The sequence below is a fragment of the Cnephaeus nilssonii genome (assembly GCF_951640355.1).
Source record: "Cnephaeus nilssonii genome assembly, chromosome: 5".
NCBI lineage: Eukaryota > Metazoa > Chordata > Mammalia > Chiroptera > Vespertilionidae > Cnephaeus > Cnephaeus nilssonii.
In genome coordinates, this window is record NC_137076.1 from 101,301,273 (window position 1) to 101,327,873 (window position 26,601).

At 43.7% G+C, this 26,601-nt stretch overlaps 1 protein-coding gene across 1 annotated transcript in view; it reads right to left on the minus strand.

Annotated features, from left to right (window-relative positions):
- Nucleotides 1-9,516: 9,516 nt before the first annotated feature.
- The window catches only part of PANK3 (pantothenate kinase 3), a 28,559-nt gene continuing 11,474 nt past the window's right edge, over nucleotides 9,517-26,601 (minus strand). The window contains exons 4-7 of the mRNA XM_079771939.1: nucleotides 23,264-23,440; nucleotides 20,204-20,327; nucleotides 16,235-16,360; nucleotides 9,517-15,099 (exon numbers count right to left, since the gene is read on the minus strand). Of these exons, the coding sequence (XP_079628065.1) occupies nucleotides 15,049-15,099; nucleotides 16,235-16,360; nucleotides 20,204-20,327; nucleotides 23,264-23,440 (478 nt within the window). The 3' untranslated portion in view covers nucleotides 9,517-15,048. The remainder of the gene's footprint in view (nucleotides 15,100-16,234; nucleotides 16,361-20,203; nucleotides 20,328-23,263; nucleotides 23,441-26,601) is intronic.

Below are 26,601 nucleotides of genomic sequence, written 5' to 3' on the forward strand. Positions count from 1 at the left end.
TGGGGCGGAGAGCGCGATGGAGGGAGAGGGGAGGGGGGAAGGGAGAGAGGGGAAGAGATATCTCTGGCGTTTCTCTTCTATTTTTTTTCCTTCTTATTTAATTTATGAGGATGACACTTGTTAACAAAATCCTACAGGTTTCAGGTGCACAATTCTGCAACACATTATCTGTACCCTGCACGGTGTGCCTAGCACCCCAAGTCAAGCCTCCCTCCATCACCTACAGCCTCCTCCCCCTCCCCACCCTGTGTCTCCTCTTCAGACCCTTATCAAATTAGGGCCCCACCCTTAGGATCTCGTGTAACCGTAATGACCGCCTTAATGTCCCCGTCTCCACATACAATCACTTGGAGGGTTAGAGCCTGGACATTTGAACTGGAGGCAACACAAGTCAGCCCACAACCCTAGGGCTGGGTGGGAGCTTCCAGCTACAGGAGCCCGCCTCACCGGCTCGCGAGGCCTGGCGGAGGCACCGCTGTGCAACGTGAATTACCTGCACGGAGCCCTGCGTGCCGTTCCTCCTGTCTTTCCTCTCAATGTCAACATAAGGCAACAGGCAGCTGAGAACTGCGAGTCGGCGGAAAGGCCGGGGGTTGCGTTGGGGTGGCGAGGCGCTTAGCAGGCCTCCTGAGAGGTCTGCTTCCCACGAGGAGCCGGTGAACTCGCTGTGAGTGTCAGAGGACAAGCAGCTGGGCAGGAGCAATCACTTCCACAGCAGGTGCAGGGGGGTGGGGAGGGTGGAGGCTGGTGCTCAGCCGCAGGAGCTGGGCCCACAGCAGGCGGCAAGGGGCCAGCGGGGAGCACGCAGGTCTGACCTCCTGCCCGCACCGCCCGGCCGCCCCCTGCCCAGCTGCCTCTGGGAGGAAGGGAGGGAGATTGGGGAGGGGGAAGCCCCAGGGAACGGACCTTTGTCCAAAGGAGGCTGCTTTACACCAGCAGAAACCCCTTCCTTCAAATCGGCAGTTTGCCTCCCGGCTGCAGCCCTGCTACCGAGCAGCAGGCCGTGGCACGTCTGAGCCGCAGTGAGTACGCTTGGGTTCTTCTACATTCGTATTTATCAGGCACTTCTGTCCTAGACAGAGCGGGCTGAGCACTGCTCTGACTTAACATGCTTTGTTTTAAAACTAAGAATGGTAACGAGCACCAGAAAACCCGAGACGGAGGTGTTCAGCGTCGTGCATTTCAGTGGAATGAGCGCCGGCGTCCGAGCTCCCCTGACATCGGTGGGGCTGCCTGTGCGTGGCCTGGGCCTCTCTCCCCCCACTCCCGGGCTGGCACACACCCTGGGAGGCCTCGGGAGCCGCGTTTGCAGACCCCCAGGCCTCAGGTCCCGGAGGAGTTTCAAACAGCCTCCTTCAAGCCACTGCTTGGACTAGCGTCGCAAATGGGCACCCATCCCCTCTCAGGAGGATGGCCTGGGGGAGACGAGGAAGCAGGGTTCCCTGGGCCTGAGACTTGACCCACAAGCTGGGGACGTGGGCTTGTGGGGGGGCACGGCAGTCGTTCCCTGCGGACTTCCTGCCCCTGGGACTGGGTTCAGACAAGTTGGTGGAGCTGCAAAGAGGGCGATTTGGGATATTATGGAGCAGATTCTCTGTCTTTCTGTGTTAGTAAATGAAAATCAGATGCTCTAGAAGGCCTGGCTGCCGAGGTGCTTAGAAGACCTCACAGGTGATTCTAATGTGCATGCAGGTCCCTGCCCGCCCTCCCCTCCGCCCCCCCAGTCCCGTCTGAAATCCCGTGATTGGAAAAGGCCGACTTAGGACGTGCTCTGAATAACAGCTGAGCTTTTCTGCGCCCTGCTGGTACCCGGGGCCTCTGTGACGGCACAGATTCCAGAGGGTTGACGCCTGTGCCCGGATACAAGGCTGTTGACGTGTATGGATGGTGCTGGTCAGAATGGTGCTGTGGATGGCCTGCTGAGCCGGAGCGGGGGTGGGGGGTGGGAGAGCGTGGTGCGGCCTGGGTCTGAGTGGCTCAGAGAGCAAGGAGCCAGACATGAGAGTCAAGTGTTTACAGGTGGTCCCTGCTTACGGTGGTGAGACCTGGCGGCCTTTCACCTTTCCAGCGGTGCGTGCGAAGGCTGTGCATGTGCAGTGCAAACTGTCCTTCAGATTTAGAGTTTTGATCTTTTCTGGGGCTGGTGATCTGTGGGTGTGGTTCTCTCCCGGGATGCTGGGCTGCGCACCCCGGGCAGCCCGGTGACCGGGGGGGGGGGCGGGGGGGGGGGGGGATGTCCTGCAGGTGCTGGGTCGCTGGGGGTTTTGGACACTGTTTTGTGTTTTTCCGCCCAATTATGTCTACAAACGCCCGTCTGTGTGCCAGGCGCGGTCAGCCGTGCACGTGAATGGCGAGTGCTCAGGCGACCTTTGTGCTTCGCGCGTTCAGGGCGGCATTCAGTAAACACACAGGCTGTCGCCGCTTTATCATACAGCGGCCCGGGTTCGAGGCCTTTGCCCATCCAGGGGCCCGTGTGCGTGTTCTGAGCACGTTTGAGGTGGGCCAGGCTCTTGGGCAGGTGAGGTGCGTATTTTCCACTTCCGAGGGGTTTATCAGGAGCATCTGTACTGACTCTCCCGGAATCGGCAAGAGGCTAAACTTGGAGAAATCGCTGACCCCGCCCCCATTCCGCTTCTCCCACAGAATGGGGGCCCCTAGTCGAGGGTCAGGGTCGTCTGAGCGCCCTGCGGGTCAGCTCGCTGCGAGGGCCCCCAAACAAAAGGCTGTGGCCTCTGATGGTCCCGAGTGGGTGGTTTGGGAGCGAGGGGGAGGCTGGGCGTGGGGAGTTCTGAGCGCGGAGTCAGAGGGGACAGGCATCCTCGGGGCCCCTCCCTTCCCCTCCGGAGGCAGGGGGGCCTCAGACAAGGAGGCCTAGACATGGTGGTGATGGACAGGAGCCAGGGGCCCTGAGCCCTGGACTGAGACCCCCTTCAGAGACCACAGTGCCCACCTGTGCCCCAGGCCACCCCCGGGAGGTGTGCCAGGGGAAGCCTTTGTGAGCGCCCCCCTCCGTCAGGCCTGAGACATCGCATTGGAGCCCATTACACAAGGTTGTCGCCCCTTCCAGACTCGGCGTAGGGTTCCCAATACTTAAGTTGGTTTGAATGGGCTTTCCTGTCACTGGAGCAAAAAACACTCTTGGGTTTCTTTCCACAATCTTGCCTTTTTTCCTTTTTTTTTTTTTTTATAGATGAAACTTTTCTTTTCTTTAAAATATATTTTATTGATTTTTTACAGAGAGGAATAGAGAGCTAGAAACATCAATGAGAGAGAAACATCGATCAGCTGCCTCCTGCACACCCCGCACTGGGGATGTGCCCGCAACCAAGGTACATGCCCTTGACCGGAATCGAACCTGGGACCTTTCAGTCCGCAGGCCGACGCTCTATCCACTGAGCCAAACCGGTTTCGGCTTTTCCTTTTATTTCTCATGTCTACCATGTTCAGTCCTTGGCGGCCACCAAGCCCCACATCGGCGAAGGGGTCCAGGGCCACTGTCGCTCAGGCACCTCTTCCCCCACCTGCACCTGCGCCTCTGCCTGCAAACATTACGCAAGCATCCTGGCTGCGTGCGGCAGCCACCGTGCGAGGCAGTGTTCCAGCTCTGCCACGTGAGGAGTGTTGCTGAGGCAGAAACCGGAGGTGGTTTCTATGGAAACATTGTCGTTCTCACCTACTCATGTGATTTAAAAAAATGTTTTTATTGATTTCAGAGAGGAAGGGTGAGGGAGAGAGAGGTAGCAACATCAATAGCGAGCGAGTCCATTGGCTGCCTCCTGCACGCCCCACACTGGCTCAGCGCTCAGCGCTCCCCCACAGCCTCCCCCCTCGCTCCCAAACCACCCACTCAGGACCATAAGATGGCACAGCCTTTTGTTTGGGGCCCCTCGCAGCGAGCCGACCCCCAAGGCGCTCAGGTGGCCCTGACCCGTGACTACAACTCAGGCCTGCACTCTGACTGGGAATCGAACCCTGACCTCCTGGCCCATAGGTTAAGGCTCAACCACAGAGCTACGCCAGCTGGGCCTACTCATGTGATTTTTAACAAAAACATTACTATTTGTAATACTTTAAACAATAAAATAAAAAATAATAAAAATATTTTATTGATTTCAGAGAGGAACGGAAAGATAGAAACATCAATGATGAGAGAGAATCATTGATCGGCTGCCTCCTGCAATGCCCCCCACTGGGGATCAAGCCCACAACCTGGGTGTGTGCCCTGACCCAGAATCGAATCCAGGACCTCCTGGTTCATAAGTCAATGCTCAACCATCGAGCCACACTGGCCGGGCTATTCATGTGATTTTAATCTTCTCCCAACCCAACCTCCTTCCTCCCCACTTATTTGCCCCCCTCACTGCCTTTAGGAACCCCAAATCCAACCCCACGAAGACTTCTAACGCCCTTGACACCACCTTTCATCACCCTTCAACCTGCCTGCCTACATCCTCACCCCCTCCTTACCTGGCTAAGACTTCTTGGTCCATCGTTAGTCACTTCCTTGCTTAACTCCTTGTCCCTCTGTCTTCATTTCTGCTCGCAAACTGGCCAGTTCCCTTCTGAACCCACCCGTTTCTCGGAGTAAATTATTAAATGGAAACAAAGCTGCCAATCTGTGCTACTGACACTTGGTTTTCCAGCTTCTCCTACGACCAAGTTCATTGGCACATTACCTACCTTTGAGGTTATCAGGTGCGCTGTAGGATTTTGCTCTTTAGTGGGAGTCCATTTCTATCAGCTGTACCAGGTGGGTTGTGCTGTGGTAACAAACCCCCAGAGTCTGTGCCTAAACGAAGAGTTTTCTCCCTCATAACACAGTGCCTTCATTATTTTGTGGGGGGTTGAGGAAGAGGGACCTCTGTTAATTTTAGTCACTTGGCGGGGGGGGGGGGGGGGGGGTGCGCACAGAGCAGCACCGTCTTGAATGCCACTGGCTGTGAAGCTAGAGGGAAAAGCAGGCTCCAGAAGGTCTCGAGCAGATCACTTCCAGTCACTAGTTATCCATCACTAGTTACCCAGCACTGGTCAGATCAACCTGCTCAACCACAGGGAGCCAGGAAGTGCAGTCCTACTGTGTGTCTGAAAGGAGGAACTCTGATTCCTGCTGAACTTGATGATGACCACAAGAGGTGGATTGCTAGCCAGCCTCATTCTGCATCTGGAGAGGCACATGGAATTTACAAAATTTGCCTGAAATCATATGCCTAGTAAGTCATATTCTTTTTTTAAAAATATATTTTATTGATTTTTTACAGAGAGGAAGAGAGAGGGATAGAGAGTTAGAAACATCGATGAGAGAGAAACATCGATCAGCTGCCTCTTGCACACCCCCTACTGGGGATGTGCCCGCAACCAAGGAACATGCCCTTGACCGGAATCGAACCTGGGACCCTTGAGTCCGCAGGCCGACGCTCTATCCACTGAGCCAAACCGGTTTTGGTGTAAGTCATATTCTTGAACCCATGCTCAAGAATACTTTAAAAAAATTTTAGGTATAATTAGTGCACACTATATTAGTTTCAGGTGTGCAACATGATTTGATTTTCAGAATACTTGCTGTTAACCACTACTCAACACCGCTTCTGAAGCTGTCAGCAATTACAGTGTTTTGTTCTTGTCATATAACTTAATTATATTGTAATGTGCTTAATGTGGTCTAATTTTTTAAAATTTATTGAGACGCTATGGTCTTGTACCCGATCAATTATTGTAAATGTTCCATGTGTGCTTGAGAGAATGAATATGTTCTCTCTTATTGCTGCATGCAGAATGCACCATTATGTCCATTAGTTCAAGCTTATAACTGTGGTGTTCCCTTTATTTTGCTGGTTGTTTGCTTGAACTGTCAGGAATTGAGAGAGGTTTTGAGCTCTCTCACTGTGACGGCAATCTCTAAGGCTTAGAATGCATACTGTAGGTAAATCTATACACAGAAAGCAGAGAGTAATTCTAGGGAGCTTGAAGCTGGGAGGGATGCGGCATTGTGAGATGAAAAAAAAAAGTGTACACTGTATATGAAAATTCTAGAAAAGAGCAATTGAATCCAGTGACAGAAAGCAGATCAGCGGTTGCCAGGGAACGGGAGTAGGCAGGAAGTGACTAGGATGGAGGCCAAGGGGACTTTTTTTTAAAAAAATGTTTTTATTGATTTCAGAGAGGAAGGGAAAGGGAGAGATAGAAACACCAATGAGGATCATTGCTTGGCTGCCTCCTGCACACCCCCTACTGGGATTGAGCTCACAACCCCGGCAGGTGCCCTGACAGGGAATTGAACTGTGACCTCCTGTTCCTGGGTCGACACTCAACCACTGAGCTACACTGGCCAGGCAAGAGGACTTATTGTAACAATTAAAGTATTTTGGAATGATGGCTACATAGGTGTATAAATTTCTCAAACATTTATTGAAATGTTATTGTACTTAAGCCATACATCAATAAAGTTGATTAAAAATAAACGGGTCCCACACGGCCGAACCAGCCACTTCTTGGAGGCATGGGTTGACGCTCAACCACTGCCATGGAGCCACACTGTCTGGGCAATAAAAATATGTTAAATTTTATTTATTTATGTATTTATTTATTTTTAGAGAGAGAGGGATAGATAGAAATATTGATGAGAAACATCATCGATCCGCTGCCTCCTGCAGGCCCCCTACTGGGGAATGAGCCCACAACCTGAGTATGTGCCCTGACCAGGAATCAAACCTCTTGGTTCATGGGTCGATGCTAAACTGTTAAGAGAGTGGGAATTTTTGAGCATGCTTCCTCCTAGTCAACTTGGCCATAAATCCCAGCTGCAACTAACAAAATAGCCTTACAGGATAAATTGTCAATTTTCTTGAGAACGGGATGCAGTTACTTACTCCCACTGTCAACTTTCCTGATTACCGGACGCAGTTACTTACTTCCCTAGGCGCCAGGACCCTGTAAACTACGTTACTTAAGAAAAACTGCTTTGTTTTAAATTGTTTGCTCTGCAAAAACAGGATGTAGTGAATGGGTTTAAATATGGTCGGACACAAAGGGTTGGGGCTGCTCTCTGGGCTACGTGGACAGAGAGCAGTCATCCGGCCGGCATTAAAGGCTCCCTAAATTTTAATTTGGTCTGGACTCCAGTGGTCGTTCACTTGTTTGCTTCACAACAAAACTACTCAGCTGACTGGGCAAAACGTTATTTAAAAAATAAAAACAAACAGGTCCCAAACCAAAGGTTAACAAAAAACAATAGTAGTAGTTACAAATTCAACAAAATGTTTTTAAGCATTAAACAATTGTCCTGAGCAGGTGTTCTAGGGCCGGGGTCGGCAAACTGTGGCTCGCGAGCCACATGCGGTTCTTTGGCCCCTTGAGTGTGGCTCTTCCACAAAATACCACGGCCTGGGCGAGTCTATTTTGAAGAAGTGGCGTTAGAAGAAGTTTAAGTTTAAAAAATTAGGCTCTCAAAAGAAATTTCAATCGTTGTACTGTTGATATTTGGCTCTGTTGACTAATGAGTTTGCCAACCACTGTTTTAGGGAATGTGAAAACATAGGATATCAGGGTTTCTTATTTACACATACACTCCTACGTAATATGTCCTGACTTACCTTTTCCCAGGATGAGGGCTGTGAATTTGCTGAAAGGCATGTTTGATGTGATAAAAATGATTATTTTTGCAAAGACATCAGGGTTGCTGACTCCAAACTTTAAAAAAAATTTTTTTATTTTTTAAATATGTTTTGTTTTTTTAATTGATTTTTTACCAAGAGGAAGGGAGAGGGATAGAGAATTAGAAACATCCATCAGCTGCCTCCTGCACACCTCCCATTGGGGATGTGCCTGCAACCAAGGTACATGGCCTTGACCGGAATCGAACCTGGGACCTCTGAGTCCACAGGCCGATGCGCTTTCCACTGAGCCAAACCGGTTAGGGCCTGACTCCCAACTCTTGCTAGAGGAAAATGAGTCAATGGGCTCTTCACCCCCAAAGAACACGCCTTTTGTGGCTGCCAACCTGTTACCATTTCCAGAGACGTGGTTTCTGTTCAGAGCCCTGACTGGAAATACGCACTTACTCACCCAAATGCCCAGTCACCTGCACTTCGGGGTGTGCTGGGAACCTGAGAAAAACTTTAACAAGCACCAACTCTTATGTAAAGGAGGAGATAAGGACGAGCCAGGTTTCCTGTTTATTTTTTGGGGAAAAAACAAACCAATAAAACTCAAAATCCAAAAATAAGAATTTATAAAGTGTTTATCACAGGAGGTGATCAAGACTTTAGATGCTGAAACGTTAACAGTGTTTGTTCAATATATAATACATTCAATTGAGGAACATGCGAACGGAAGAGACATCTTGTTTTCAAAATGTACTGGGTCTGGCCTGGCCAGTGTGGTTCAGTGGTTGAGCATTGACCTAGGATGCACCAGGAGATCACAGTTCAGTTCCAGGTCAGGGTACATGCCCGGGTTGCAGACTCATCCCCAGCGGGCAGTGGGGGAGATGCAGGAGGCAGCCAATTGATGTTGTCTCTCTCTCACTGATGTTTCTCTCCCTCTCTCCTTCTATCAGTGAAAACGTATTTTTAAAAATAACTTGGTCTGTGTATATAATACAGTACAACTCCCTTTCCCCTCCCTGAATGTTTCCTTTGTAGCCTTGAATTGCTTTTGCTCTTCATAGCTTATTTCCAATTGCTTCTCTACTTCCACATCTCAAATCTATTATTTACACTCCAAATTCATCATTTTCTCCCTTGTCGCCGTCTCCATTTTCATCCTAGTTCTGGTTTACTGGATTTTTCTTTTTTTAAACAGGCAGGTTATGTACTTCACGTTTCCAACCATTCCTAAGTGCTTGCAGTCTAGTCACACAATATGAAAACATGGAAGTCAATTTTCCAACCTCATTCCTCACATATTAAGAAAGGTCATCAAAGCCTCTCTCCGCCCCCACCCCCCACCCCCTTACTTGAATCTAACAGGCATTGCCTATTAAAAATAAATGAAGTTCTGGTTTAGAGGAAACATGTATGAGATAGTCGTTTCTGAGCCGTGTGACACAAAGTGCCCTGAGCGTCCCGGCATCTCTCCCGTGGAGCACGCCTAAGCGTGAAGGAACTGTGTGAGCACACTCACTTCTGAGTGGGGGAGCATGGCCTCCATTCCAGGAAAAGCAGAACTTTTTCCATATTAATACGCATCTTAGATTTCAAGGTTTGTATCTCTGAAGAACGTTTGCGCTTTCTAATGTTGTAGAGAGGAAGGTGATGATCACCTTTGTTACTTCTTAGATGGGCAGACCGGAGAGGTAACACTTTCTCTACAATGAATTCACTCAGCATATGGTTATTGATTGATTGACCGCCTTCTCTGTGCCAAGCAGGGGGATGCAGAGGTGAACAGTCTGCACAAAGTCCTTGCCCTCAGAGTGTACAATCTGCTGTAGCTGATTTCAGTTAAACCTGACATTTAACCAGAATGCAAACGTGGGAGTACAATATGTAAAATAAAGAATTAATACAAAGATGCACATAGTAAACAACTTAGTGAATTTATTTGGAAAGTAGGAAATAAGCATGATTTTAACATTTAGAATATGAACAAACCTAGAAAAAGTCCAGCTACAGAAAGAAGGCAGAGTGCTGAAGGTGGCTTCATGGCCATACAGTGCAAACCAGCCAAACCCAAGTTTCTCTCATGCAAATAAGCATTAAGGGAGAGGAGGAGGACGTCTCCAGAACAGGCCACAACAAACAGTCTAAGAATTTACATAAGAAACTGTACATAAATGAAAAAATAAATTAGACAATTTACAAAAAATGTCTCATAGGTTACAATAGGCTATAACTTAGTTTGTTATGAATAAAATTTGTAGCACATCATACATTTTTACATCAGATTCAGTGTTAGGATTCCATGACAAAGCTTACACTTGACAAGAACAACTCGAGAGAATAAGGCAACTTAAACTGAAATGGCTTGTATAAGTAAAGTTAACACACACAAACATCTGTGCATGATTTGGTCAGTAACTGGGCAGAATTAAGACAAATGCCATTGAACTTCAGTTAAAAAGTCAAAAAAACTGAAAACACACAATGTATAAAAAAATGATAAAACCATCTTAACATGACTTATATCTAATTCCATTCATTATATTTGGACAAGGAGCCTACAGAGTTACCTGCTGTTTCTAAATGTTGTAAACTAAAAAGGGTACCTCGTAAAAAAACAACAAACGGCAGATTTCAAAATGGCTTCACACCTGCGACAACTACTGACTGCAGGACAACAGCCACGATGCAGAGGCGGGACACAGGCTCAAGTGACCTCAAACGACCCGCGTTATCTACTCATATTTTCCAAATGATGTAAAGCCGATGTGCCCTTTGAGAGCTACCGGAACTGTAAGCACTGCAATGTGTGAAAGATGTTAAGAAATAGCAAAAAAGGAAAAATAGCACTATTTTAGAATTGAAATTTAGCTGCATATTTATATAATTCACAATCTTGATTTCGACCTTCATTTATGCCTTTGAAAAATACATTCTTCATTAATTCTCTTAAACACAAAATTAGTGGCAGCTGTGGCAAACAGACTGAAAATGTTTAAGAAAAATAATATTTGATTACAGTAAGGGCCAGAATGTAAATAAAGTAATAATAATGCCCATATAATTTTGAAGTTAACACAACAAAAATTCCAGATACGTTTACTGATTGAAGTATACACACACACAGACTTGAATATATCTATGTATCCCTTCATATTAGTTTAAGGTATATCTACTTGCTCATTATAGGCAGCAACATAACGTGATAAGAAATAACTAATACCATCCTATTGGTTGGGTGAGAATTCAAGTCCAGTACCTATCGACATGTACACACAAAATACATCCCAAGACATGAGGCCAGCGTGTGAACCGACTGGGTTAGTTACTGCAGACGCTGCCACAGGAGGCAAGTACCTGCCTTTCCCAGGAACTTGATGACAACTGATGACCCCACTGTGACAAACCAATGTCCTCATTTCACAAATAAAGGAAACAACATTTAAAGAAGTTAGACCAGTGACTGGTGCTATTTCTAATACAAAACCAAATTATGACCCCACGTTCGCTGACCACACAAGACTGATGACCCGAACAACAGGGACTGCTGAAGACATCAGAACTTTTTGAAAGTGGAAATTACTCAAAAGCTGTGATGAGTTACTTTTCACAACACAGGTTTTAAAATAGGCTATTAAAACACTTTAAAGGAAGAAAATTCTTTCTTGGGTCTGCCGGTTACCAGACTCAGTACTGAAAACACGTGGTAGTATAAAGCATACCATTTTGTGAGATTATCTGATGAAACAAAGTTGGCTGAATTCCTCCGGTGTGAGAATAAAACACAGGAAGATAAACCAACTTACTGGGAAAATAGGACATCACTGACATGTCATGGCAAATCATCTTAAACAGGTCAGATATTATTACAAAAGGCAACATGTTTCTAGTATTTTGTTTATACATACCACAAAGCAATAAGTTAAATGGAAAATAATGCACACTCTTTTTTTTCTGGTGATTATTCTTTCAGTCTTTTTCTAAACTCCATTCTCAAATGCAATAGGTTAAAAAGCATTAAGTGCTCAACCAGAAAAAAAATGATACACTAAAAAAATATGAAATAATTTCTATATAATACAGATTGGTTACAAAGGACATTTAGAAGCTATTGCTTTGCTAAGCTTTCCATCCAAGAATGCAGCCTTAAAAATCAAGGCGAGCCCAGCCGGTGTGGCTCAGTGGTTGAGCATTGACGTATGAACCAGGAGGTCACAGTTCAACTCCCGGCAGGGCACATGCCTGGGTTGCAGGCTCAATCCCCAGTAGGGGGCGTGCAGGAGACAGCCCATCAATGATTCTCGCTTATCACTGATGTTTCTCTCTCTCCCTCTCTGAAATCAATAAAAACATATTAAAAAAAAAAAAAAGAAATCAAGGTGAGACTAAGAGTGATGAGCTACTCTTAGAAGGCAAAAGTACCGCTGGACACAGAGGAAAAACTTCCCTCTGAGCTGCATCCTTTCGCTTACAGAAATGAAACTTTCAGAAACCAAAACTTATCACAGCAATCACATTTGCACACAAAGGCAAAAAACTCAGGAACCTTTGCAGTCTAATATTTGGCAAATATTCTGAACTTCCTAAAGGCCTGTCAATTACCATGTATATTAGTGGCAATAGCACTGACTTTTCCTATACTGAGTCCACGTATTTAAATAAAGTAGCTGAACAAGGAACTGCCAGTGCTGACAGGCAGGCAAGTCTACCAACACTGTGTCTCGGGGAAGTTGGGATATGGAACTGAAAGCCATTAGTTCTAAAATTCTCTAGTTAAAAGGCAATCTTTTTTGGGGGGCGTGGCAAGTTCTAGCCTTGTGTTCTTTACTAAGCCTCAAAATAAGTAGATAGTGCTCCTGCACTTGAAAATGTTATCATTTTTACAAATGAAAACTAAATCCGAAAGTTAAAAATTCTCTTATGTGTACACAACTCAACAAAGAATAGGGCGCCTCTATTTAATCCTTTAAAATGGGCTTCTCAAAATTAAATTAGATAAGATGGGGGGACATTTAAGTCACTGGAATCATCAAATTTGCTTCAGTGTAGGAAATACGCACTTTGGAGAATGCTTAGGGCAGTCAGAATGTGTCCTGGGCATTTATCAGTATCACTGGGAAATGAGCCGCTATGATGGATAGGATGCAATGTAAGGTATTTTGGGAATGGTCAGAAATACAGCTTGTCTGTATAAAATAAACTATCCAAATGAGCTACTTCCTATCCTTTGTTTTTAAAAATTAAGGTCCCATATTAAAGGTTGTCCCTCTCAAACATTCTTTTAAAAGCCAAATGTTAAGAGCTAGCTTTAAAACTGCATTAATACAGTAGCCACTACCTGAATCTGGCTACTGGGAAATGGAAACACGGTTAGTGTAAATTGAGATGTGCTATAAGTATAAAATACAAACTGGTTTTGAATACCAAGTGTAAAAGACCAAAACATAAAATATCTAACTTTTAATATCGATTAGATGTTGAAATGATAGCATGTCAGATATACTGAATTAAATTGAAATATATAATGAAAATGAATTTCACCCATTTCTTTTTACTTTAAATGTGCCTACTAGAAAATGTAAAATTTCATGTGCCTCACATTTTATTTCTATTAGCGCTGTTCAAGAACACAAAACATTGAGGCATTATATTGATTGGGATTATAACCAAACCTGCTGACCATTGTATTCTCACATGGAATTCCTTGAGGTCATAATACAAAAGTAGAATCTTGGCAGCCTTCTTCATAATTCTGTGTTCTTATTATTCCAATAACTCTAGACTATACATGAGAAAAGCCACGTGCAGAGTGGTGAGATGGCACTCCCCTTTACATGCGTGTTAGCAAGTACCTGCAGTTCTTGAGGACAGAAAGTAGGAATCATAGTCCCAATTAAACAAAGTATTGATCAAACTAACTTGTAGAGACTTTGATCATTCCATTTCTTTCCACCTAAGCCTATGGCTGCTAATGTACCATTTGCCACAGAAATGTAATTTGAAGTTATGGTCTTTAAGAGAAAACCGAATTATAAGTATTTGAGCACAGATTCTGAAAACTCTAAGCACCTCTTGATAGTCTAGTGAAAACTGTTCTCCATGGAGCAGGACTGTGTTCTGTGGAAACATCGCGATACTTCTCCATAATGTAAACGGCTGTAAGTTCTTCATCCAGACTTACTGGTAACTTAAGGAGGTGACTAGTTTCCCCAAGCCTCTCTACTTCATAGAAACCACGAGCAATAGTCTCTGACATCGCTGAGCTCTAAAATGTTACTGCCAAAGTAAAAATCTGAAAAGGTTTATAACATTATAAAAAATGATTCAAAATACAGAACAAATTCTAAGGCAAAGGGATTTACAGTAAATTTAGGAATTATAATTCTTTTATTACCAGATGTACAAAACACTGATCCTTTTATGATTCTGCAGTACGGCCTCTGAATTCCAGTTTCAAAAAAACTCTGACTTCTATAACATCAATTTAGAATAAATGTGATTTTGTTGCTGTTCATAATAGAATTAAGTCTTTAGCTTTGATGGTTCAGACCTAATTAGACAGAAAGGACTGAGTCTGGGCCTGAGATAAATGTGGTACAGAAAGAACTCTCCAACGCATGCAAACCATACTTCATTAGAATAGTCTTTGGGACCTCATCATAGGACTTTCAAATAAATAATTAAGCTTCCAATTATAAAATATTAACTACTGTAAATGTACTGGTTAACTAATAAAATATAGAAAGTGCTATGTCACCAAATATGTGCATTTTCTAGGATTCATTTAAAATTCAGGCTAATATTTCAATTAAATTATGGCATTTGAAAAAGGTTGTACTTCTTTTAAAAAGGTTATACTTCTGGGCAAAGATCACATAAACAGGCTTTTTTTGCGGGGGGAATATGTTAGGAAAACAACAACAATGAATAATTAGTATTGCCTTGACATTTCTAAAATCACATAAAAATCATCATCTTTGATTGCCATTTCAATTAATTTTGATACAGGGTATGTTACTGTCTGCTTAATACCCAAAACATAGAACAGACTTGTAACAAATATTCAGAATTAATTATTTTTATGAGCTAAACATTTCTGAGCCTTTTAAGATTTGTTTGAGCATACAGTACTGCAATGTTGGCTACATAAAATAAATAGAAAATCTTTTTGAGAGAAAGCTCAATAATCAGAGGCTGTACTGCATTTAAGGATTTAACACTGGCTATATACAAAAGGGAAAGCATTTCAATTAGAAATACTTCACCTGCTACCGAGTTCTTGCTGTTACTATGGCAACAGTTAGCAGCTTACCATTTTGACATTTAAAAAGCAACAGGAATAGTGCTACTCTTTTATGCTGCGTTTCCAGTGACAAATAATGCAGCAATTATGCCTCTGGTTTTCAGTTCCTCTTGGATGACATTTATTATCAGAGATAAACCTGACGCTTTAGCTGAAATTTGGCAGCCCAAGAAGTGCACCAACTGCTCCAAAGTATCCCTGTGTAATTTAAAGCAATTATTAATGTAGTGCAGCTCTTAAATTAGCATACAGTATTAACCACTATTAACAAACATTTACATTATATCTAAGAACATCTATTCAGAAATCTACCAATTTGTTTTGTCAGCTATTATAAAGTATTTTAAACTGTATTCTCAATATATACACCTTTTAAATACCTATTTTTAAAGTGTGGTTTAAAAAATGTCTTTTTACTGATTTCAGAGAGAGGAGGAGAAAGAGAGAGAGAAACATCAATCATGAGAAACATTGATCGGCTGCCTCCTGCACGCCCCCTACTGGGGATCAAGCCCAAAAATCAAACAGTAACCTGGTTCATGGGTTGACGCTCAACCATTGAGCCACACTAGCAAAGCAAAGTGTAGCTTTTAGACACTAAAATTTCTAGGGCTATTATTGCAATTCTGTGCCCCTCCCCCTTTCCTCAATTAACTTCCCTCGGCTAAGCCTGCCACTTTCAGTGACTCCATCCCGCATGGAGCAACTCGGCATTTCCCATTCTGATCTCTGCAGTGAGAGCAGTGACAATGAAATAGGCATGCTTTTAAGGAAATACTCTGCTCTTGTTATTAAAATTCTTGTAGCCAGCTGACTGACCAGAAACAAAATAATCTGAGGTAAATTTACTTATTCTTAAACATTATATAAACTGATATGCTTAGATCAAAATTTAACTAGCTATAGTGAACAAATATGAAAAGAAAAGAAAAGAAAAGATAAGAAAAGAAAAGAATAATAAACTCCAAAATGTTAACAGTGGTTACCTCTGGCAGTGAGGGTGAGGTTGTGGTGGGAAGATTAAAGAGAATTTTCATTGCTAAGTTATATAGTTTTGTATTGTTCACATTTAACATTTGTTACCTCAGGGGAGAAAATAAGATCCACTAAGTGTACAAGCAGCCCAATATTTAAGGAGCTGATACTGCTCTCTCAGAACTGTGAAGTCTTAACTTAATGGGGTGCCTGCCAGGTTACAGTAACCCCGACCCCCCAATTCAAACTGAAGTGAGGAATCAATATACAATTTAGGTAAGTCGTAGTTTTGTAGCTAAAGAAGCCTGCATATAAAAGCACGCTATTAAAATTCACAAACATTATTTTGCTGTCATACCTCATGCTCTAGAAACAATGCTTTCAGTTGTCCTTTTGACCAGTAATCCAGTGCATATGCCAAAAGTTTCATCGAGAGAGTATTGACTCGTAAAAAGTTTCCAACAAAGACAACTCTGTTTATTTTCTAAAGGAAAAGAACAAAAATGACTTCAAGAAAGAATTATAAATAGGTTTCACAATACAAGAGGTTTTACAAAATCTCTACTTAAAAATGTAAATAACTACCATTTGTTAGTGCCTGCTACATTCCTGGTATATACCTCCATAATCCTGTATGTTTAAAAAAATGACTTTTGGACATTACTACACATTTGTCCAAACCCATAGAATGTACAGCCAGAGTGAACCCCAGTGTAAACTATGGACTTTGTGACGATGGTGTGTCAGTGTAGGTTCATGGGCTGTAATGAGTCAATCAGTGAGCTGCTGGATGAACTCTGGGGAGTCTGTGCAGGCTTGGGGTCAGGGGTATATGAGAACTCTCTGTACTTTCCACTCGTTTTTGCTGTGAACCTAAAACTGCTCTAAAAAATAAAGTATTTTAAAAAAGAAAAGTTCTGGAAAAGATGCTACTTAAATGATTATAGATGAGACCTGCTTGGGAAAATGGCCAAGAAATAATCCATTTAAATATAGCAATTTGGAGAAATGTTGTTGATGAGATTAAAAGAGACCAACCAAGGAAGAGTATTTTAAATGTGTTTAGGATTAAAAGAAGCTGTAAACTTGGCTAGTATGTTGCAATGTATGCTCAACAATGACACGCAACCCGTGGACTTTATACAGAGAGCTGGAGAGCAACACTGACTGGGTATGGCATGCACCCCGACCCCTAGGCTTCCAGCCTAACCCATCATGTTTTTCTGCTAAGATCCCACTCACTGATTTGGTTCCTTAGGTATCTGTACGGCTAGGAAACCTTCGATGGAGGAATTGGTGTTCTCTAGAATATGCACGTCCAGAAATCCTATTTCTACTCTCCTACTAATACATTGACTTTTTGGGTATACATGTTTGAACACTGAATTTGCCAGTGTAAACTCTGGCCAGAATTATTAAGACAATTGGCCAGTGAAAATCCAGGCATAGGGCTAAGAAAAAAGGTCTCAAAAGTGGACCCCCAAAAGTGGAAGAGCCCCAAAACCGAGGTTAAAATGCCTGCTAGTGACTCCCTCAACCAACTTAACTACCCTATTATTAAAAAACGAAAATATGCCCTGACCGGTTTGGCTCAGTGGATAGAGCGTCGGCCTGTGGACTGAAGGGTCCCAGGTTCGATTCCGGTCAAGGCCATGTACCTTGGTTGCGGGCACATCCCCAGTGGGAGGTGTGCGGGAGGCAGCTGATCGATGTTTCTCTCTCATCCATGTTTCTAACTCTCTATCCCTCTCCCTTCCTCTCTGTAAAAAATCAAAAAATATATTAAAAAAAAAAAACTAAAATAAAATTCTGGATTTAAATAATAATTCAGAGGATTAATTTGGGGTTTGGCACAGCTGTTTTCTCTGTTGGAGCCTCTTTTCCCCCAACATATCCACATGCAGGATTCTTTTGCTTCCTTCAAATCTTTGTGCAAATGTCACATTTTCAATAAAGCCTCCTTCAAACACCCAATTACACAGCAATCTGTCCATCCAATTACACAGCAATCTGTCCTCTGCCACGCTCTGATCTATTCTCAAATTCTCTTTGTCCTGTTTGATTTTCTCATTTTGAAAACCAGCATTTGTCACCTAACACAAACTAAATACTTATTTACTGTATCACTAGAATAGATGTAAGCTCTACCACGTCAGAGAGCAGTTTCCTTCTCTAATATATCCCAAGTGCCTAGAACAATGCCTAGCACATGGCGATCTGTACATATTTATCCAACAAATAAGTGAATGAATAAAGGGTTCCTTCACAAAGCAAAGTCTCCATTCAGTTAAAAGTACTTGATATTTACAAAAATTAAATGGAGCCCAGCCGGTTTGGCTCAATGGTTGAGCATCGACCCACACACCAAGAGGTGGCTGGTTTGATTCTGGGTCAGGGCACATGCCTGGGTTTTGAGCTTGATCCCCAGTAGGGGGTGTGTGGGAGGCAGCAGATGGATGTTTTTATCTCTCTATACCTCTCCCTTCCTCTCTCTCTGAAAATAAAAAACATAAAGTTAAATGGACAAATATATCTACCACATGAAGAAAGGATTGTATATGTAGTCTCCTTCAAATAAAAATAACCCAAATATGAGATAAGTCTAGCTAGCAGTAAACGCTTTCTGTAAGTATACGGAGAATGAGTCTCAATGCCTTCATAGCCCTGTACAATGCTGCTTGATCCATATGCAACAAGGCAGCACTGTAAAGAAGCCGAGGGCAGTAAGAAAACTTCCAAGCACTTCACCAATCAAATGCAACATTAACAGGAAAAAGACAACACAAAACACACACTCAAACACATTGCCTTTTTCTCTTACATCTTTAAGAGATTTAGGTCATGTACAGCCATGTGCTGCCTAACGACATTTCAGGATCACATATATGATGATGGTCCCAAAGGATTATAACAGAGCTGAAAATTTCTATTGCCTAGTGATGTCATAGCCATGTCACAGCCATCCTGATGTTGTAGCACACCATGTTACTCAAATGTGTGTGGTGATGCTGGTGTAAATAAACCTACAGCACTGCCAATCGTATAAAAGTACAGAACAATTCTGTACAGTATATGACTTGACAATGATAATGTCTGTTACTGGCTTATATACTATACTATACTATACTATACTATACTATACTATACTATACTATACTATACCATACCATACCATACCATACCATACCATAAACTTTTACTGTAATTCTAGAGTGTTCTCTTTCCAAAAAGAAGACAGTTTGCTATAAAACAGTATGCCATTTACAGCAGCAGCAGCAGCCGCTGCCTCATAGATTTATGGGTCTCTTGGTCGCATCGTTTTCCTTGTGCTTGATTTAATCTCATGTTGTTTGGTACAAGCAACATGCTGTACAGGCTTGTAGCCTCGAGCAATAGCTCTGCCATACAGCCTCCGTGTGTGTAGGCTGTGCCATCTAGGCTTGTGATAAATGTGCTCTATTATGTTCACACAATAATGAAATCACCCAATGACGCATTTCTCAGAATGTACCTGCCATTAGCAGCACGTGACTGTATTTCCAAGAAGGCGAAATGTAATTGTCTATTTGTGCTATTTCTGATTTGAATTACCTGCTACTTTCTTGAAAGGTCATGTAACAACTGAGTACATAGCATACATCCATAATGAGTCTTGGGGTTTAATGGATTAGGTCTCTATCCTATAGGTCTCTGTAAAAACATGAAGAAGCTCTGCTATCCTATATAATAAAGAGCTAATGTGCAAATGGCCATCACGCCGTCACCCCGTAATGGTTCAGACACTCAACACTGGGGGGAGAGGAATGGGGACCAGCCAGGCTGCGGCCCGGGAGAGGGACAAGCCACCTGCCCTGAGGTCCCGGGCACCAGCAGCTGCACCTGCAGCCTGGGAGAGGGACAAGCTGCCCACCCCATGGTCCCGGTGGCTGGCCCAGGCGAAGCCAGCCTGGGTCCTGGGTGCCTGCAGCCAGCCAGAGGGAGGGAAGCCCGGGGGTCAAGGGTGCCTGTGACCGGCTGGAGGAGGATATCCAGGGTCTCGGGTGTGGGGCAAGGCAGAGGCAGTTAGGGGCGATCAGACCAGCAGGGGAGCAGTTAGGGGCGATCAAGCAGGCAGCCAGGCAGGCAGGCAAGTGGTTAGGAGCCAGCGGTCCTGGATTGTGAGAGGCAGTCGGACATACCCCGAGGGGTCCAGGATTGGAGAGGGTGCAGGTTGGGCTGAGAGGGACCCCCCTTCACCCCCCGCCCCGTGAACATAAAACTCCAATTCACATTTAGTATGTACATAAAACTCCAATTCACATTTTCCATACAATTAAAATGTTTTTACCTCGTTAACAGCGCACATTCGTGCCACAGAACCAATGTTATTGGTGATAGTAACTAAAGTAGCTCTTGCTAGATCTTCTTTACTAACAGATTCTCGCTTCTCCTTATAAATCATGTTGCCAAAACTGCAGAGAATTGAAAAAACAAACAAAATCAAACCTGCTGATAAAAAGCAACATTTCATACATATGGGGAATTTATCCTACAGATAAATCTACACATATACAATGTTATTCATTGATTCACTGAACTGAACATACCAAAATAATGGGAACCCCAACATCACCAAACAATGAAATAGCATGAAGCTGTTAACAAGGAAGAAAGAGGGGAAGGGAATAGAGGCAGGAGAGGGATGGGAGGCAGAGAAAGAAAGTAAGGGAGGCAGAGAAAGACTAGAGTATATAATGCTGTTAGAGTATATGTATCGCCCTAGCTGGTTTAGTTCAGTGGTTGAGCATCAGCAGCCCACAGACTTAACCTTTTGCACTCGGATGTCGAGTGTGACTCGACATGGTTAGCATCGAGATTAAAATTACTCTTTGAATGTATCAATAATTTGAAATATAAAAAAATCCAAATAAGTTTGTATGAAAAGAAACTCCAGTTTTTTATTCTACTGCCGTGCTTTGTAAAATCTGGGGTATTTAAAAAATTAAATCCCGAGTAGAATAAAGAAATCGAGAAAAAAGCAAGCGAGTGCAAAGGGTTAAGGGTCCTGGGTTCGATTCCAGTCAAGGACATGTACCTCAGTTACAGGCTCGATCCCTGGCCCTGTGTCTCTCTCATATTGAAATATCTCTCATATTGAAGTTTCTGTCTCTACCCCTCCCTTCCATTCTCTCTAAAAATCAATGAAAAAATATCCTCAGGTGAGGATTAACAACAACAAAATCGTGGAATAACAAATCCATGTCTCTTTCTATCTCTCTCTCCCTTCCTCTCTCTCTCTAAAAATAGTAAAATAAAAAAAATCAATCATTTAAAAAAAATGTTAAAAAGTATATGTAGTATGCTAGTCAATGGTTTATAAATGTTACCTTCTAAGTAAGGGGAGGATAAAGATATGTATTTGTATTCGCAAAAGATTTAAAATGGAACTGCCATAGATCCAGCAATCCTACCTCTGGGTATTTATCTGAAGAAATCCAGAATGCTAATTTGAAAAGACATAATCATGGAAAGGATACTTAAGGATTAATAAAAATGGGCTCCTATAGGGTACACTCAGGAAGACGTCTAAGATCTAATTCTCAAACTACATAGCCTTCAAAATTTGGAATCTAAACTGAGTAAGAAGAAGCTCCCTTACAACTTCCTGATATATTTAACGCTTTCTAAAAACTAAATAAGCAACTTTATTTTTTAATTTTCAATTACAGTTGACATATAATATTGTATTAGTTTCAGGTGTACAACTTAGTGACTAGACATTTATATAACTTAGGAAATGATCACTCTATAAGTCTAGTACCTATGTGACACCCATACATAGTCATTACATTTTTATTGACTACTAGAGGCCTGGTGCACAAAATTCGTGCATGGTGTGTGTGTGTGTGGTGTCCCTCAGCCCAGCCTGCACCCTCTCCAATCTGGGGTCCCTAGAGGGATGTCCAATCCCAGTGGGACCGGGCCTAAACGGGCAGTCAGACATCCCTCTCACAATCCAGGACTGCTGGCTCCCAACTGCTCGCCTGCCTGCCAGTCCGATCACCCGCTAACCACTCCCCTGCTAGCCTGATTGCCCCTAACTGCCCTGCCCTACCGGCCCAGTCACCCCTAACTGCCCTCCCTTGCCAGCCTGGTCACCCCTAACTGTCCTCCCCTTCAGGCCTGGTCCCCTCCAACTGCCCTCCCCTGCAGGCCTGATCGCCCCCAACTGCCCTCCTTTGCAGGCCTGGTCCCTCCCAACTGCCCTGCCCTGCTGGCCTGATCGTCCACAACTGCCCTCCCCTGCCAGCCATCTTGTGTCCACATGGGGGCAGCCATCTTTGACCACATGGGGGCAGCCATCTTGTGTGTTGGAGTGATGGTCAATTTGCATATTACTCTTATATTAGATAGGACTAGAGGCCTGATGCATGAAATTCATGCAAGAGTAGGCCTTCCTTCCTCCAGCTGCCGGCACTGGCTTCCCTCTGGCACCCGGGACCCGGGCTTCCCTTGAAGCCCTGGCTTCATCCGGAAGGACATCCGGTCTAATTAGTATATTACGCTTTTATTATTGTAGACATTCCCTACGCTGTACTTTACATCCCTGTGACTTTTTTTCACCCATCCCCACAATCCTCTTCCATCTGACAACTGGCAATTTGTTTTCTGTAGCTGTAAGTTTATTCATTTGTTTTTTAGATACCACATAAGTGAAATCATGTAATAGTTACCTTTCTCTATCTGACTTATTTCATTTAGCATAATACCCTCTAGGTCCACCCACGTTGTGGCAAATGAAAAGACTTCATTTTTATGGCTGAGTAATATTCCATTGTATCACAAGTTCTTTATCCAATCGTCTATCAATGAACACTTAGATTGTTTCCATAACTTGGCTACTATTATTAACACTACAATGAAAATAGGGGTGAATATGTCTTTTCAAATTAATATTTTGTATTTCTTTAGATTAATACCCAGAAGTAGGACTGCCGGAACTTGTGGCAGTTCTACTTTAAATCTTTTGAGGAACCTCCATACTGTTTTCCATAGTAGCTGCATCAATCTGCAATCCCACCACCAATGCCCGAGGGCTCCCTTTTCTCCACATCCTTGCCAACACTTATTTGCTGATTTATTGGTGATAGCCATTCCGACAGGTGTGAGGTGGTATCTCATTATGGCTTTAATTTACCTTTCCCTGACAATTAGTGGTGTTGAGCTTCTTTTCATATGTCTATTGGCCATCTGAATGTCCTCTTTGAAGAAATGTATGTGTAGGACCCCAGCCCATTTTGTAATTGGGTTGTTTGGTTTTTGTTTTTTTGGTGTAAGTTATATGAGTTCCTTATATATTTTGGATATAAATAAGCAACTTTAATTACAACACAAGTGTTAAACTTACCTAGATGCTACAGCCCAACCTGGCAGACCAAATCTTTCATAATCTCCTCCGTAAATATCACGGACCAGCTTGTCAGCATGGGTGCTGTCACCTTTGGATGCCATTTCAAGAGCCTCTTCAAAACTTTCACAGCCAGTCAATAAACTGCATAGGCCCAGAAAGGTACCTCCTCCAAGGCTAAAGAAAATAAAGAAACTCTATGAGCTGCATTTACACTGTATTCTTTCTCCAGAGTAAAGGATGGAGCACTTAGTTATTCAATAAACACATAGAAACAACATATTGCTAATGCTTAGTGCTGAAATATTAACACAATGAGGAAAGGTTAAAAATGCTTAGCAAAACCTAACTGGCCAGGTCAAAGAATAAAAGGAAAAAGATCACTTGGTCTAAACAACATGAGGACAGGAGGGTCTTTTATATCTTTCAATAACTTCATCTGATCCTTTATACTTTTTACTGCTAACAATAAATGTTTTTATGTGCATGTGAAAGGATTAAGTGCTAAAAATGTGTACCATCTGAAGTGTAGGGAGAAAACTTCTGATTCTATATGATTTCTAGAAAATGATTTTGTGGAAGGCCTATTTATTTGGCCTGACAATGTTGAAAGCAGTTCAGTGCTACATTACCGTTTACAGGACCCAGAAATAAACACGAGGAGATTTATGTCAGGCTGGGCATCATGTTAAGATAGAAGTTTACTTGGTTCTATTATTCTTTTGGATATGCTCACAAAATAAAATCATGTCTCTCTAATCCCTAAAATCAAAGCCTATGCTCCCTCATCTCACCTAAACTTCGAACAAGTTCTATCCTCGAATCACAGTTGGAATTTAGTGAACAGGCTGAATTTCTGTCTTTTAGAATCGATTTAAGTAGGTAATACAGTCATCCCCTCTCATCTGTGGGGGACACGTTCCAAGACCTCCAGTAGATGCCTGAAACTGCAGATAGTAATGAACTCTATTTTTCCTATATGTACCCATAATAAACTTTAATTTATACACTAGGCACAGTAAGCAATTAACAGTAACTAGTAATGAAATAAAACAATTCTAACAATACACTGGAATAACAGTTATGTGAATGTGGGCACTCGTATCAGGGGACCCCGGGCTGACGTCTTCCTATAGGATCAGTGCTTCTGGGGCACCACGTCGCCATCAGTCAGAACACGGGTTCTGCTCGCCTTCCACCCTCGAGTTTAATGCCTTTTTCACTTAACTATGCGCTTATCACACACTGTTGCTATAACGCTGGCATTTGGAGGTGTGATAACGAAACTAGCAGGCAATTTTTTTCTCCTTCACAATTTAGGCACAGCAAATTTGTTCCCCTCAGCATACGATTTCTTTTATTTATTAAGTCGAGAACTTTCCCTTAAAGAACTTTAAGGCTTCTTGTTGGCATGTCTGGATTTCCAGCATCAATGCTCTTGTGCTTTGGGATCATTATCCTAATACTAGAAGCCCAGTGCGTGCATGGGTAGGGACCGGCTGGCCCACCCTGATCGGGGCCGATGGGGGCGGGGCACCCAGAGGGAGGGGACGTGGGTGGTTGGCTGGCTAGCCCCGCCTCCTGGTCAAGGGGGCAATTTGCATATTAGCCTTTTATTACATAGGATATAAAAACCCTGGGTCCGTCACATTCACAACTGGAGGCTCAACCATCCGGAAGTCCGTCCTGCAATCAATGCTGGGTTTCCGTGGTGACCCAGTACTGACTACTATGGTTGCAGGCACGGTAACCCAGCACTGACTGCTGAGGGGACTGTGAATAAGGCCTGGAGAGAGGCCTGAAGAGAGAAGAAGGGTCTGATCTGTAGCCTCTGTGGCAGCTGTTGATCAGCACTTGCCTCTCTCTTTCTCTCTGAGCCTGGCCAGCAGCTGTGCCTCCATTTCTCTCCAGGTCTCCACCGGAGCAGCTGATCAGCCCTGCCTTTCTGATCAGGCCCCATTGATAGGCCCAGAGACGCTGACTGGCATAGAAACAGACCAATCAGAACAAAATCTGGGTGAACTGTGAGGAGCCAATGGCTACCTAGGAGGTGGAGCTTTTGACGCTGACTGGCATAGAAACCGACCAATCAGAACCAAATTGGCCAGCAGAGGAGGGTAGCTGGGGGCGAGATCAGGCCGGCAGGGGAGGGCAGCTGGGGGCAATCAGCCAGCAGGGGTGGACAGTTGGGGGCAACCAGGCCTCCAGGGGAGGGGTGTTGAGGGGGGACCAGGCTTGCAGGGGAGGGCAGTTGGGGCTATCAGGCCGGCAGGGGAGCAGTTAGGTGTTAATCAGGCTGGCAGGGGAGCAGTTAGGGGGTGATCAGGAGTAATCAGGCAGGCGAGCGGTTAGGAGCCAGCAGTCCCAGATTGTGAGAGGGTGTATGTTGGGCTGAGGGACACCCACCTGCCCAGTGCATGAATTTCGTGCATCGGGCCTCTAGTTATTGAAATAATTACTTCATGTAAGCGCTGCAACTCCGCCACAGTGGGTCTGATAACCGAGATGCTACTCTGTGACTAAGGGGCAGGAAGTGTACATACACAGTGTGGAGAGATCAGACAAAGGGAGGATCATGGGCAAGACAGCATGGAGATTTCATCATGCTACTCAGAACAGTGTGCACGTTAAAACTCCTACACTGTTTAACTCTGGAAATTATGATTTAATATTTTCGGACTACAGTAACTGAAATCGCAGAAAGCAAAACCACAGATAAAAGGGAACTACGGTACGTTCCTGTAATTCATTAGCATAGTTACAATGGAGGTAGATTTTTAACCACCACAAAAATAAAATAATTTTATTAAACTTAAGTATTATTTAAATAGGAGTGCTACTTTAAAATTGAAATGAGGCTCTAGCTGGTTTGGCTCAGTGGATAGATCATTGGCCTGTGGACTGAAGGATCCTGGGTTTGATTCCAGTCAAAAGCACATGCCTGGGTTGCAGGCTTGATCCCTGGTGGGAGGTGTGCAGGAGGCAGCCAATCAATGATTCTCTCTCATCACTGATGTTTCTCTCTCTCCCTCCCTCTCCCGCCCTTCCTCCCTTCCTCCCCCCCCTCTCTGAAATCAATAAAAAATTGAAATGAGCCCTAACCGGTTTGGCTCAGTGGATAGAGCGTTGGCCTGTGGACTGAAGTGTCCCAGGTTCGATTCCAGTCACTGACATGTACCTTGGTTGCGGGCACATTCCCAGTAGGGAGTGTGCAAGAGGCAGCTGAATCGATGTTTCTCTCTCATCAATGTTTCTAACTATCCCTCTCCTTTCCTCTCTGTAAAAAATCAATAAAATATATTTAAAAAAAATTGAAATGAGTTTTCCACAGATCAACC